This window comes from Physeter macrocephalus, chromosome 19, assembly GCF_002837175.3.
Source record: "Physeter macrocephalus isolate SW-GA chromosome 19, ASM283717v5, whole genome shotgun sequence".
In the NCBI taxonomy this organism is placed as follows: Eukaryota; Metazoa; Chordata; class Mammalia; order Artiodactyla; family Physeteridae; genus Physeter; species Physeter macrocephalus.
In genome coordinates, this window is record NC_041232.1 from 17,042,092 (window position 1) to 17,056,153 (window position 14,062).

The 14,062-nt window shown below is 37.3% G+C and overlaps 1 protein-coding gene across 12 annotated transcripts in view; it reads left to right on the forward strand.

Moving 5' to 3' along the window:
- The window catches only part of ATXN2 (ataxin 2), a 145,655-nt gene that overhangs the window by 99,634 nt on the left and 31,959 nt on the right, over positions 1–14,062 (forward strand). For 9 of the 12 annotated variants that reach the window (XR_003677160.2, XR_008616030.1, XM_055080740.1 and 6 more), the window contains exons 14-18: positions 218–288; positions 9,007–9,308; positions 10,370–10,433; positions 11,052–11,204; positions 11,592–11,658. Coding sequence is in view for 10 of the 12 variants with exons in the window: in XM_055080740.1 (XP_054936715.1) it covers positions 218–288; positions 9,007–9,308; positions 10,370–10,433; positions 11,052–11,204; positions 11,592–11,658 (657 nt within the window). In the remaining 2 variants the exon portion in view is untranslated. The remainder of the gene's footprint in view (positions 1–217; positions 289–9,006; positions 9,309–10,369; positions 10,434–11,051; positions 11,205–11,591; positions 11,659–14,062) is intronic. The other 3 variants (XM_028480094.2, XM_028480093.2, XM_028480092.2) reach the window with 1 other exon arrangement.

The following is a 14,062-nucleotide window of genomic DNA, read 5'->3' on the forward strand; positions in this document are numbered from 1 at the left end:
CTGCTCCGCGGCATGTGGGATCTTCCCGGACCCGGGGCACGAACCCGTGTCCCCTGCATCGGCAGGTGGACTCTCAACCACTGCGCCACCAGGGAAGCCCTGAAATTTTTATTATTTTGATGATAGAGTTTATTTTCATTTCTAACATCCCATCCTGAAAGAATTTTAAGTTAAAGATTAGAAATAAATCTGGATCTAATACTTCTTAATTTTACAGGTATATCACCAATTGTTTCTGAACATAGAAAACAGATTGATGATTTAAAGAAATTTAAGAATGACTTTAGGGTAAGTATCATATTGACTAATGAATTAGAATTTAAAAAAATTTTTTTAAGCATTACTAAAAATTCTTGTATCACTCATTTACAAAAATGCATTATATATACACCCAGAAAAATCAAACCATGTGTGTAGAAAGCTAAACATCTTTTTAATTTATTTATTTTTGGCTGTGTTGGGTCTTCGTTGCTGCACGTGGGCTTTGTCTAATTGCTAGGAGCAGGGACTCCTCTTCGTTGAGGTGCATGGGCTTCTCTCATTGCGGTGGCTTCTCGTTGCAGAGCACAGGCTCTAGGTGCGCGGTCTTCAGTAGTTGTGGCACGTGGGCTCAGTAGTTGTGGCTCGCAGTCTCTATAGCTCAGGCTCAGTGTTGTGGCGCATGGGCTTAGTTGCTCTGCGCCATGTGAGATCTTCCCAGACCAGGGATCGAACCCGTGTCCCCTGCATTGGCAGGCAGATTCCCAACCACTGTGCCGCCAGGGAAGTCCCTAAACATTCTAAAAGTTGGCTTTGCATATTCTTAAAGTTGTCTTTGCGTATGCTTTAAGTGAGGTAACTAAAATCATGAGATTTGGTAAGAACAATACAGATATTAAATGAAAGAGAATGTAATTCTGACTTTGGAAGTCACCATAACGTCAGTTATTTGATATTCAGTTGACTACTTTATTCAGTGACAGTAGAGCAAGGCCAAGGCATTGATTATCTGATGTGGCATGTGGAAGATGTACTGGACCCTGGTTTTACAAAAGAGTTGCAGATTTACACTTCATGCACAAATGTATTGTGGTAGACATCCTTCTATAATATCATTTCTCTCCCTTAAGACTTGCTGGATGTACTCTGACCTCTCCTGGATGACCGTTTCATTCTTCTGCACAATATTTACTGTAACATATTGTGCATATCAAGGTATATTTTGAGACCAAATCAAGAAATCATCCTGAAACTTAGCTTCTTAATGGGGGAATATCTGATTATCAGCCTTTGAAAAAAGACTTAAAAGATGAATGGATCAAAAGCAAAAAGCAGCCTTTTCCTAGCCTGTGTTCTAGCTTCCTAAAAATTAATAAGTTTTTGCCAGTAGCTTCATTCCTGACTTTTTGGCACTGTTTAAAATATTAAATATTATTTCATACTTTAGCACACTTATCTATTCAGCTTTAATGCTATTAGCAGTTGTAAATTTAATTTTTAATTTTTTAAGCTATAGTTAATGCATGGACACGATACAAAGAATGCCCAGTGACTGAATGCCCAGATGCCCACTACCAGCTAAATACATCAAGCACTCCAGCACAGTTAAAGTCTCCTGTGTACTTGCCCACCTCAGCTGCATCCTCCTGCCAGAGCGAAGGGTATCTTTCCTTGCAGTTCTTTACACTGCATATGAAGAGATCCCTAAGCAACAGATGGTATTATTTTGCATAATCTTCACTTTGATATAAATGTCATGTTCTTGCCCATACTTTTATTTCCTCAGCATTATTTTTTACAGTCAGTCATTCTCTTCTTATAGTACACTTGCATGAATTTATTATGTTATGAAGAAATTATTTTTACTTTGAAGCATATTAGAGGGTATGTTTTTTGTAACAGTTTTATTGAGTTATAATTTGCATATCATACAATTTAGATGTTTAAAATGTACAATTTAGCAGTTTTTAGTATATTCACAGGGTTATATAGTCATCACGTAAGCCCTTAGCAGTCACTGCTTATTAGCTTTCAAACACTCCTCCCCCCAACCCCCATCCTAAACAACCATTAATCTGCTTTTTGTCTCCATGGATTGCCTGTTCTGGACATTTCATATGAATGGAACCATACAATAAATGGCCTTTTGTGAGTGGCTTTTTTTCACTTACCATCATGTTTTCAGGGTTCATCCATGTTGTAGCCTGTGTCAGTACTTCATTCCTTTTTATGGATGAATAATATTCCACTATATGGATAGACCGTATTTTATTCATTTATCATCAGTTGATGCCTCTTTGGGTTGTTCCCACTTTTTGACTGTTAGGAATAATGCTGCTATGAATATTAGTGTACAGTTTTGTGTGGATATATGTTTTCATTTCTCTTGGGTACATACCTTAGAGTGGAATTTCTGGTTCATCTGGTAACTCTATCCTTAACCTTTTGAGGAAAACTTCTGGAATCTTTGCCAAAGCAGCTATGCTATTTTACATTCCCATCAGCAGTATGGGAGGGTTTCCACTTCTCCACATCCTTACCAGCACTTGTTACTGTGTTTTTTTGATTATAGTCTTCCTTGTGGTATGTTGTGGTTTTGACTTGCATGTCTCTGATTGCCGATGATGTTGAGCATCTTTTTATATGTTGATTGCCCATTTGTTTTTTGTTTGTTTGTTTTTATCTTTCTGCACATTTTAGTGAAGTAATTCATAACTACTGATTTTATTAGGAGACATATGTTGATGAAAGTATCCCCAAACCATCACTCATGAAGATCAGTGACTGCCATTTTTCACAAGAAGTTTCAGCCTTATACATAAGATGTTTACATATAACAGAACTGACATTACCACAATATACATCAGTATTTGTAGTCACAATATAGACATAAATGTCAACATCTATCAAATAATGATAATTAGATATCTATGTGAATGTCATTTTGCTTGTATTTCCTTCTATTATTAGACATACTAAATAATCAACTAATTATAAAGTAATAAATGGGACAGGCAAAATGCCAAAAAATACTTCTAGTTATAAATTAAGGAAAATACAGTCATGATAATTGATTGCCCATTTGTATGTGTTCTTTGGAGAAATGTTTATTCAGATCTTTGCCCATTTTAAAAATTGAGTTGTCTTTTTATTGGGTTGTAAGAGTTCTGTATATATTCTGTGTACAAGTCTTGCATCAAATGTGTGGCTTGCAATTTTTTCCTCCCATTCTGTGGGTTGTCTGTTCACTTTCTTGATGTTGACAACTAAAGCACAAAATTTTTTAATTTTGATGAAGGCCAGTGTATCTATTTTTTCTTCTGTCCCTTATGCTTTTGGTGTCATATCTAAGAAACCATTGCCTAATCCATAGTCATAAAGATTCACTCTTATTTTCTTCTAAGAGTTTCAATTAAGGCTGTGATCCATTTTGAGTAATTTTTTTTTTAATTTCAGTGTAGTTGATTTACAATGTTGTGTTAGTTTCAGGTGTATAGCAAAGTGATTCAGTTACACATGTGTGTGTGTGTATATATCTTCTTTTTCAGATTCTTTTCCATTATAGGTTATTACAGGATACTGAATATAGTTCCATGTGCTATACAGTAGGTCCATGTTGTTTTTCTATTTTATATATAGTGTGTATCTGTTAATCCCAAGCTCCTAGTATATTCCGCCACTCCATCCCCTTTGGTAACCATAAGTTTTCTGTGTTTGTGAGTCTGTTTCTGTTTTGTAAGTATGTTCATTTATATCATTTTTTTAGATTCCACATGTAAGTGATGTCATATATTTGTTTCTGACTTACTTCACTTAGTATGATAATCTCTGGGTCCATCCATGTTGCTGCAAATGGCATTATTTCATTCTTTTTTATGGCTGAGTGTGTGTGTGTGTGTGTGTGTGTGTGTATGTATGTGTATACATAAACATCACACCACATCTTCTTTATCCATTTGTCTGTCGATGGACACTTAGATTGCTTCCATGTTGTGGCTCTTGTAAATAGTGCTGCTGTGAACGTCGAGGTGCACGTATCTTTTCAAATTAGAGTTTTTGTCTTTTCCGGATATATACCCAGGAGTGGGATTCCTGGATCATGTGGTAGCTCTAGTTTTAGTTTTTTAAGGAACCTCCATACTGTTGTTCTTAGTGGCTGCACCATTTATATTTTGAGTAATGTTATTATTTTTTTTTTAATAAATTTATTTATTTATATATTTTTTTGGCTGCATTGGATCTTCGTTGCCGCGTGCAGGGTTTCTCTAGTTGCGGCTAGTGGGGGCTACCCTTCATTGCAGTGCGCGGGCTTCTCATTGTGGTGGCTTCTCATTGTGGTGGCTTCTCTTGATGCGGAGCACAGGCTCTAGGCACGTGGGCTTCAGTAGTTGTGGTACATGGGCTCAGTAGTTGTGCTGCAGGGGCATAGTTGCTCCGCAGCATGTGGGATCTTCCTGGACCAGGGCTTGAACCCGTGTCCCCTGCATTGGCAGGCGGATTCTTAAGCACTGTGCCACCAGGGAAGTCCCAGTGATCTAGGTTTAAGTCTTGCCCTCTGTACAACATTGAGGCATGTTGTCTATACCTCCCAAGCCAAAATGGGATAATTGTAGAACCTACTTCATCGTGTTCTTGTGAAAATTAATGAGATACTGCCTGTAAAGTGTTTAATATAGTTCTTGACACGTAGTATATACTCAATAAATATTAATTTTTATTACCAAAATATAGATGAACCAAAGTTGTACCGGCAATGACAGGTTTCTTTTTCTCTGAGTCACATAAGAATTTTAGTTTTCCCATAAAAATGTCCATTCTACCCAAAGCAATCTATGGATTCAGTGCAATCCTATCAAAATTCCAATGGCTTTTTTCACAGAAATAAGGCAAACAATCCTAAAATTTGTATGGAACCATAAAAGACCTGAATAGCCAAAGCAGTCTTGAGAAAGAACAAAGCTGGAGGTATCACGCTCTCTGATTTCAAACTGTATTACAAAGATATAGTAATCTAAACAGTATGGTATTGGCATAAAAACAGAAACAGATCAATGAAACAACAGAGAGCCCAGAAATAAACTCATGCATATACACTCAATTAATTTATGACAGAAGAGCCAAGAATATACTATGGAGAAAGGACAGTCTCTTTAATAAGTGGTGTTGGGAAAACTGAACAGCCACATTCAAAAGAATGAAACTGCACCGTCTCTTTTTTTTTTTTTTAATTATTTATTTTTTGGCTGCGTTTGATCTTCGTTGCTGCGAGCAGCCTTTTTCTAGTTGGGGCGAGTGGGGGCTACTCTTGTTGTGGTGCGTGGGCTTCTTACTGCGGTGGCTTCTCTTGTTGCGGAGCACGGGCTCTAGGCATGCGGGCTTCAATAGTTGTGGCTCACGGGCTCTAGAGCACAGCTCGATAGTTGTGGTGCATGGGTTTAGTTGCTCCGTGGCATGTGGGATCTTCCCGGGCCAGGGCTTGAACCCATGTCCCCTGCACTGGCAGACAGATTTTTAACCACTGCGCCACCAGGGAAGTCCTGCACCACTGCCTTATACCATACACAAAAATCAACCCAAAATGGATTAAAGATGTGACAGTAGGATCTGAAACCATAAAATTCCTAGAAGAAAACATAGGCAGCGAGCTCCTTGACGTTGGCCTTAGCAGTGATTTTCTTATTTGACAATAGAAACAAAGGCAACAAAAGCAAAAATAAACAACTGGGACTACATCAGATTAAAAATCTTCTGCACAGCAAAGGAAGCCATCAGCAAAGTTAAAAGGAACTACCAAATGGGGAAAGTATTTGTAAGTCATATATCTTATGAGTTAATATCCACAATGTATAAAGAACTCATACAACTTAAATAGCAAAAATACAATCTGATTTTAAAATGAGCACAGGATCTGAATAGACATTTTTTCCAAAGAAGATGTAAAGATGGCCGACGGGTCCATGAAAAGGTCCTCACTAATTATTAAGGAAATTATTAAGGAAATGTAATTATTAAGGAAATGTAAATCAAAACCACAATGAGGGGACTTCACTGGTGGTCCAGTGGTTAAGAGTCTGCCTTCCAATGTAGGGGATGTGGGTTTAATCCCTGGTCAGGAAACTGAGATTCCATATGCTGCGGGCCAACAAAGCCTGTGCACCACAAATAGAGAGAAGCCTGCCCTCTATAACAGAGCCCACGTGTCACAACTAAGACCCGATGCAGCCAAATAAATAAATAAACAAATATTTAAAAAAAACAAAACCACAATGAGGTATCTCACACCTGTTAGAATGGCTATTCTCAAAAATTCAAAACAAGAAATAACAAGTCCTGGCCAGGATGTGGAGAAAAGGGAACCTCTGTGCACTATTGGTGGGTAAATTGGTGCAGCCACTATGGAAAACAGTATGAAGGTTCCTCAAAAAATTAAAAATAGAACTACCATATGATCCAGCAGTTCCACTTCTGGGTATTTATCCAAAGGAAACGAAAACACTAACTCGCAAGATATCTGCATGTATATGCACACACACAATGGAATTACTCTTCAGCCATAAAAAAGAAGAGTAATTGCCATTTTTGACAACATGGATGGCCCTTGAGGGCATTATGCTAAGTGAAGTAAGTCAGAGAAGTTCAAATATTGTATGATCTCACTTATTTGTGGAATCTTAAAAAAAAGAAAACAAAACCAAACCCAAAATCATCAGTACTGACTGATGGTTGCCAGAGGCAGTAGGTGCAGCAAAATGAGTGAAGGTGGTCAAAAGGTACAAACTTCCAGTTATAAATAAGTCATGGGGAAGTAATGTACAGCATGGTGACTATAGTCAATAATACTGTATGGTATATTTGAAAGTTGCTAAGAAAGTAGGTCTACATAGTTCCCACCATACGAAAAAAAACTTTTTTGTTTTGTTTTGCGGTACGCGGGCCTCTCACCGTTGTGGCCTCTTCCGTTGCGGAGCACAGGCTCCGGACGCGCAGGCCCGGCAGCCGTGGCTCACGGGCCCAGCCGCTCTGCGGCACGTGGGATCTGCATGAACCCGTGTCCCCTGCATCGGCAGGTGGACTGTCAACCACTGCGCCACCAGGGAAGCCCAAGAAAACAATTTTTAACTGTGTGGTAATGGCTGTTAACTAGACACTGTGATCATTTTGCAACACATACGTTTATTGAATCACAACGTTGTACACCTGCAACTAATATGAAGTTATATGTGAATTATTTCTCAATAAAAGGAAACTGGTTCAATTTTGAAAAAATAAAAAGAATAATCTCAGTTTTCTTTTATGTTTAGTGTATTGCAGATAGGAAATACAGAAGAATGTTCAAAAGCATGAATTGTGCCTTATTTTCCTCATTTATAAGATTGCGCTAATAGTATGTACATCAAATAGGGCTGTTATAATGACTGAATGAATGAGTTTGTAAATAGTTTAGAACAGTGTCCAACCCATAGTGAGTACTATAGGTAATGTTTGCCATTATATGAATAACAACATCAAAAGCCTTATTTTTGCCTCGCTCGAAGACCCTTGTGACAAATATTTAAAGTTTTATGCAGTACACAGTTGGTCCGTTACGCATATAGCCTCTACTAAACATTAAGTACCTATATTGTGACTTAAATTCCCACTGTGTCCAAATGTTGCTTTCACCTTCTGCCGTCAACTACTTGGAGACTTTATAACTATATTGATGATGCAGTGAAGCTTGAGAAGCCCCTGAGATGTGTGGTGCTGCTTGCCAGGATACCAAGGGCTCCAGTAGTGAGACTTTGACAGTGGTCCGCCTTTCCTGAGGCTGAGGAGGTAGTTTGTCTCTCTAGTCTTGCAGCCCCTTCTGCTGTACAATTGCTCTTTAGCTTATTCTCACTGCCTAGGGCTGCTGCTTGGATTTATTCTCATTTCCACCATGGCTCCTTCTACTTGCTGCCCTTTTCTTCTCTTTTTCTTGTCATTTCCTTCAGCTATTTCTGTTTTCTTTCTTCTATGGAGTAGGGCATCTTAAATCATCATCAGACAGTAGTAGTATTGACTGCTTCTGGTCTGCAAACTTAAAAACCCCATTACTTATTTTACGAACGTTTTTGTCTTCTGGTCTTCTTGTTGGTGCTTCTGTTTTGTGGTTTCCTGTATGGGTTACAAGGTCTAACTGACCTACATGTCTAGCCAGGTCTCCCTCTGAATCCACCTACTTCAGACTTTCCAACTCACCACTTCTCAAGGTCAAGCCCAGGTCTTAGTCCAGCCGCCATAATGGTCTCTACACTCTTACTTGGCTTCCTGCAGTTCATTTTCCACAAAGCTGCCGTGCTCATCTTTGTGAACTATAAATCTTCTCAGTCTGTACCTGCTTAAAATTCTTCAGTGACTTCTCATTATCCTGAGAACTAAAAGTTAGAGTTCTTAACATAGCTTTCAAGTTCCTTTATGATCTCGTTCCTCCTGGGTGAATTTGTCATTTCTTGACATTTCTTGACTCATCTTGTGCCCACCAGTACTTTTCTGTTCCACAGCGGGGCCATCTTCTGCCTTTCCTATGGGTCTTTAAAGATGCTGTTTCTTGTACTTAGACTATTAGTCCCTTTTCCAAACTCCCCCGCAAACCCCCAACATCTTTCACACTTTAGGCTAGATGACATTTCCATTGAGAAGCCTTCTCTTTCCATGAGTTGCTTTTTCCCGTGGGATCCTATAGCATTTACCCCAGTTTGTCCAGTGTCTAATCTCATCCATATGGAAAGCTTTGGGAGGATAGGAACTATTTCATATTTCCATTCCTAGCACACACAATTTCTGACACATGGTATGCACTCAGTAAATATTTAACTTTTCAGGCTAGGACATTTGAGTGCTTAGATGACTGCAGTTGTGTTGTATAGACATTTTGTTATTGTTGCCTTATAATGAAAACATTACTCGTAAAGTACGAAAAAAGGCTTATTCAGTTTGTGCTCGTGGAAAAAAATTGATTACTAGAATTATTTAAAATATTTAAGTATAATTATTTCCTTTATTTAGTTACAGCCAAGTTCTACTTCTGAATCTATGGATCAGCTGCTAAACAAAAATAGAGAGGGAGAAAAATCAAGAGATTTGATCAAAGACAAAATTGAACCAAATGCTAAGGATTCTTTCATTGAAAATAGCAGCAACTGCACCAGTGGCAGCAGCAAGCCGAGCAGTCCCAGCATTTCCCCTTCAATCCTCAGTAACACAGAGCACAAGAGGGGACCTGAGGTCACATCCCAAGGGGTTCAGACTTCCAGTCCAGGATGTAAACAAGAGAAAGATGATAAAGAGGAGAAGAAAGACGCAGCTGAGTGAGTAAACCTGGAATTTAGCACATCTGTTATTTACTTAACTTTTCCTTAAGGTGTCCAGAGGCTTCCAACTCAAGAATCTATCTAGACTTTTAGACTGCTTTATAAGTAGCTCTCAACTTACAAAAAAACTGGTCTAAACAAATGATATCTTAAGTCAATTAGGTCATTGCACCCTATACTCTTCTTCCCTCCTCCACCGTTTTTCCACCCTGTGGCAAAAAAACCCTATGCATAAATTAAGAATGGCTTATTTATAAATGTACAGAGAGTTGAAAAATCACTGGCTTCGGGACTGATAGCCCCTGTATGCTAGTCAGTACCCACCTCCTGGCTGTGCTACTCGACTAAGAACTTCCACTGCCAAGAAGAGAGAGAAGTCTCTGGTGCCCCTACTTGGAATTCAATGTGTTTTCCATCAAAAAAAAAAAAAAAAAAAAAAGTTTTAGTTAATAGTTAGATTTGTTAAGATAGAATTAATTCTGCACATCCAATATGTTATCAGTTAAATGGGCTTTTGTGGGCTAGTCTTGGAACCTAACCACGCCACCATTGATTTATTTGTTCTGGGTTCCGTACAATCCAGTTACAGATGAACTTTTGGAATGCAAATGTTGATAAGTCAAGGAGCACTTATTCTTAATTTGAGGCAAAAATTTTTTATTAGAATCATGATTTTTCCCAAAATATTTCATATAGGAAACAATTTATCACATAAAAAATACTGCATGCTAGAGAATTGGTATATTAAGGATTGCTTTTACGGATATTTTATAAGGGGCTACTGTCTTTTCAGTTTAAGTTTTGTTGATTGCTTTTGAGAGAAGCATTCGTATTACACTTTTTAAAAAAATTGTCCTTTTTTGGCTAGTAATTATCAAAATAAAGGGTGGGAATTATGTATATGTGTGTTTTAATGAAGAGAATTAGTGATCTTCTAGTGAGAATTGTTTAAATGTTTAGCAATTAAAAAAAAAACCTGTCAGTTGTATAAAAGACTTTACAGTAGCATAAGTTCCATGCAGATTTCACTGGGCTTTATTTTTTTTCCCCTGGTGTAGGCAAGTGAGGAAATCAACGTTGAATCCCAATGCGAAGGAGTTCAACCCTCGTTCCTTTTCTCAGGTAAGTTTTTCTCTCTCTTTGAAGTAATCTAGCCTCTTAAAAAAAAAAAGTAGTAGTAGTAATATACCCTTTCCTATACCTGCCTTCTAAATTCAGTTATAGTATGCTAAAACAACTTTAAGTTCTTTTTTCTTCTGTAGTCATTAATGAATATTTTTGAGCCATAGGAAAAAATGCTAGTTTTGTCATCAATTAGATGTGGTCTGGGGCAAATTTTTTAATCTTTCTGACTCAGAATTTGAAGATAGTTGGTCAGCGAGGCTCTCAGGTTCACAGATACACAGTTATTATTCTACTGACTTTGTAAGATGATGTGTTTATTTTTTAATTTTTAAAAACAGTCTCCAGTTCCTTAAAAATCACCACTGCTGTTTTTAATAGCATTGTTGATTAATTGGTAACATTAATCAACCAATAATACTTGGTTATTGGTAACATAACCAAGTATTTTTTTTCTTTTATTTGAAACATGTGGAAGTTTATTTTCTGTGAGATATTTTCATTCAGAGGTACTACTAATCAACAGTGAGTAAAACTGAGAAAGATGGGGGGAATCAGTCCTCAAATTGCAGTAATGGTTAGCTTTTCACCTTAAGGTAGTTGATTTTGTTTTTGTAGCCAAAACCTTCTACCACCCCAACTTCGCCTCGTCCTCAAGCACAACCTAGCCCATCTATGGTGGGTCATCAGCAGCCAACTCCAGTTTATACTCAGCCTGTTTGTTTTGCACCAAATATGATGTATCCAGTCCCAGTGAGCCCAGGAGTGCAAGTAAGTCATAGAATTTGGTGTTCATTTACCCTCTCTAAGTTATTTGTATTTGACACCAAGAACTGTAGGTATGCAGTGATTTGAGGCAGTGATGGTATAACAGAGGTATTTAAAAAGTGGAAGCTTGCAGTGTGGTGTGTTGTTAGTATAAGGACCTAAATCTGAGAATGTTTCTGGTAAGAAAGATGATTTAGATTTACTGTAGTTTGGGGTTTGTCCTTTTAGCTGTGGGTATGATTTTATTTTTTTAATGACTCATAAAGAATCAGGAAACCTCAGAGCTAGCTCTCTAGCAATATGCAACTAAGAGAGAGTGGTAAAATACCTTCTTAATATCTTGAGAGCCTAATCTTCAGTTTTTGTTTTTGTTCTTTTTATTCCCTTAAGCCTTTATATCCTATACCTATGACGCCCATGCCCGTCAATCAAGCCAAGACATATAGAGCAGGTAAAGGTGAGAATAATCCTGCCTGTATTTGCTTGTAGTCTGCATGCTGCATGAATTAAATAACTCAATTTATAATGAATAAATATTTGTGGTTCAGTTTTGACTTTCAGTGAAGCTGTTCATTGACTTCTGGTGCTCTGCGTTACATCAGGTATTTAGATGCATTTTTATGAACAAAAACAGGAGGAGAAAATACCCATCAGTTGTGAATTTCAGGATCCTCTTCACAAAAAATAATTTAATTTTGAAGTTTTCAATGTTAAATTTGGAAAGAGGTTCGCTACATTAATTAACTAGTTGCTGACGTTCTTATTTTATATAATATATGATTTTTTTCCCCAAAATTTAGAATTTCTTTTTGAGCAGAGATGGCTCACTTCAGAAACCATCAAAATGCTATATTAAAGAAATGTTTCCTCATCTTTAAAATGAGAGTGTTGTATAATCTAGTATTCTCTGTGTAGAAGAGCCTTCATAGAAAAAAAACACATATTTATCTTAAAAAGGAAATTTCTTAATGTTGAAAAATGCTAAAGGGTTCCCCTCTTTTGCCATTTAGGTAATTGAGAGCACTTATTTGCTATAATTTTTTTGAGAATAGAAAGTAGAATGGTTTATATAGTAAAGTCATTTCTCAGTGCCCAGTAATTACCCCCATCACGCAAATTTCACGTCTTTTTTTCTTTTCCATTATAGTTTATTGCAAGGTATTGACTGGAGTTCCCTGTGTTGTCTGTCTCATATATGGTAGTTGGTATCGGCCAGTCCCAGGTGCCTCATGTGTCCCCACCGCATTCCCCTTTGGTGACCATAGTTTGTTTTCTGTGTCTGTGAGTCCGTTTGTTTTGTAATAAGTTCGTTTGTGTCATATTTTAGACTCATATATGTGATATCGTATGATATTTGTCTTTCTCTGCCTGACTTCCTTCACTATTAGTATGATAATCTCTGGGTTCATCCATGTTGCTGCAAATGGCATTATTTCATTCTTTTTTTGCGGCTGAGTAATATTCCATTGTCTATATACCACATCTTCTTTATCCATTCATCTGTTGATGGACATTTAAATTTAAGTTGCTTCTGGGACTTCCCTGGCAGTCCAGTGGTTAAGACTCTGCGCTTCCAATGCAGGGGGCGCAGGTTCAGTCTCTGGTCAGGGAACTGAGTTCCCACAAGGTGTGTGGTGCAGCCAAAAAAAAAAAAGTATAATATCCTTTATCTTTCCTTAGAACACTGGAACCTATTGGAAGAACTCTACCTTAGATCATTTAAAGTTATCTAGTTATAGGGTTAATCTTATTCTGAGGACCTGCCATTTCATTTCTACATACTTCGTGTGTATCATGTATAAAAGTATGGACATTTTTGTTAGATAGCCAGAGTCTGTTATCACACTTTATAAAAATAAACAGTAATTCCTTTTTATCATCTAATAACCATCATAATCAGATTACCATGACTGGGCCAAGAATATATTTTTACAGTCCGTTTGTTTTGAATACGGATCAAAATAAGATCTTCACATTATTATATTTGTTACATGTCTTTGTAGTTCCCCTGCTGTTTTTACCCCTGCTGTTGCTTTGTGGCAGAAACCAGTTATTATGTAGCATGTCCTGTATTCTAGATTTGTCTCTTTACTTCTTGTGATGTCATTGTTTACATTCAGGTTTAACTTTATTACGGGAAGAGATAAGGATACTTGATAGATATTTGTGAGTACTGTATATTGGATCATTCGAGAGCTGTACAATATCTGGTCCTACTTTGAGTTATTGTAAGATTTATTAAGGGCTCAGCTGGTGATAGCCTGATCCTCCCCTCCCCAATCGTAAAGTTTTCTATTAGTCTTTCATCTAATTCATTAATGATTGATACTTAACATCATCTTTTCATTGGGCTGTGGTTCTCAAATTTTAGTGTACATTAGAATCACTTAGAGAGTTTGTTAAAAACACCAATTGCTTGGCCCCATCCCCAGAATTTCTAATTCAGTAGGTTTGGGGCATAGCCTGAGAATTTACTTTTCTAGTGCAATTTATAAAAAAACCAATTCCCTAGTGATCCTGCTGGTACAGGGCCATACTTTGGAAATCACTGTAATTAGGAGTTTGAAAACAGTGATTTCTGAATTTCTAGTATTTCTTCTCCATTTATTAGCTAGAATCATTCTGTAAGGGACTGTTCTTTTTAACAAGGGCTGTTTGGGTATCCTGAAATAGTTTGTACAGGAAAGTTATGAATACATGGATTTTCATATAATTTTATATATTCATTGTATTTCAGTCATTTACTTTTTGCTGCTCCCATTGTCCCATCTTTGATCGATGGTAATCACTTCAAGTTGTCTCCTGTGTCCTTTGGGGTACTACTCGTTTGTCTCTGATAGCTTCCTTTCTGCTACAAATAT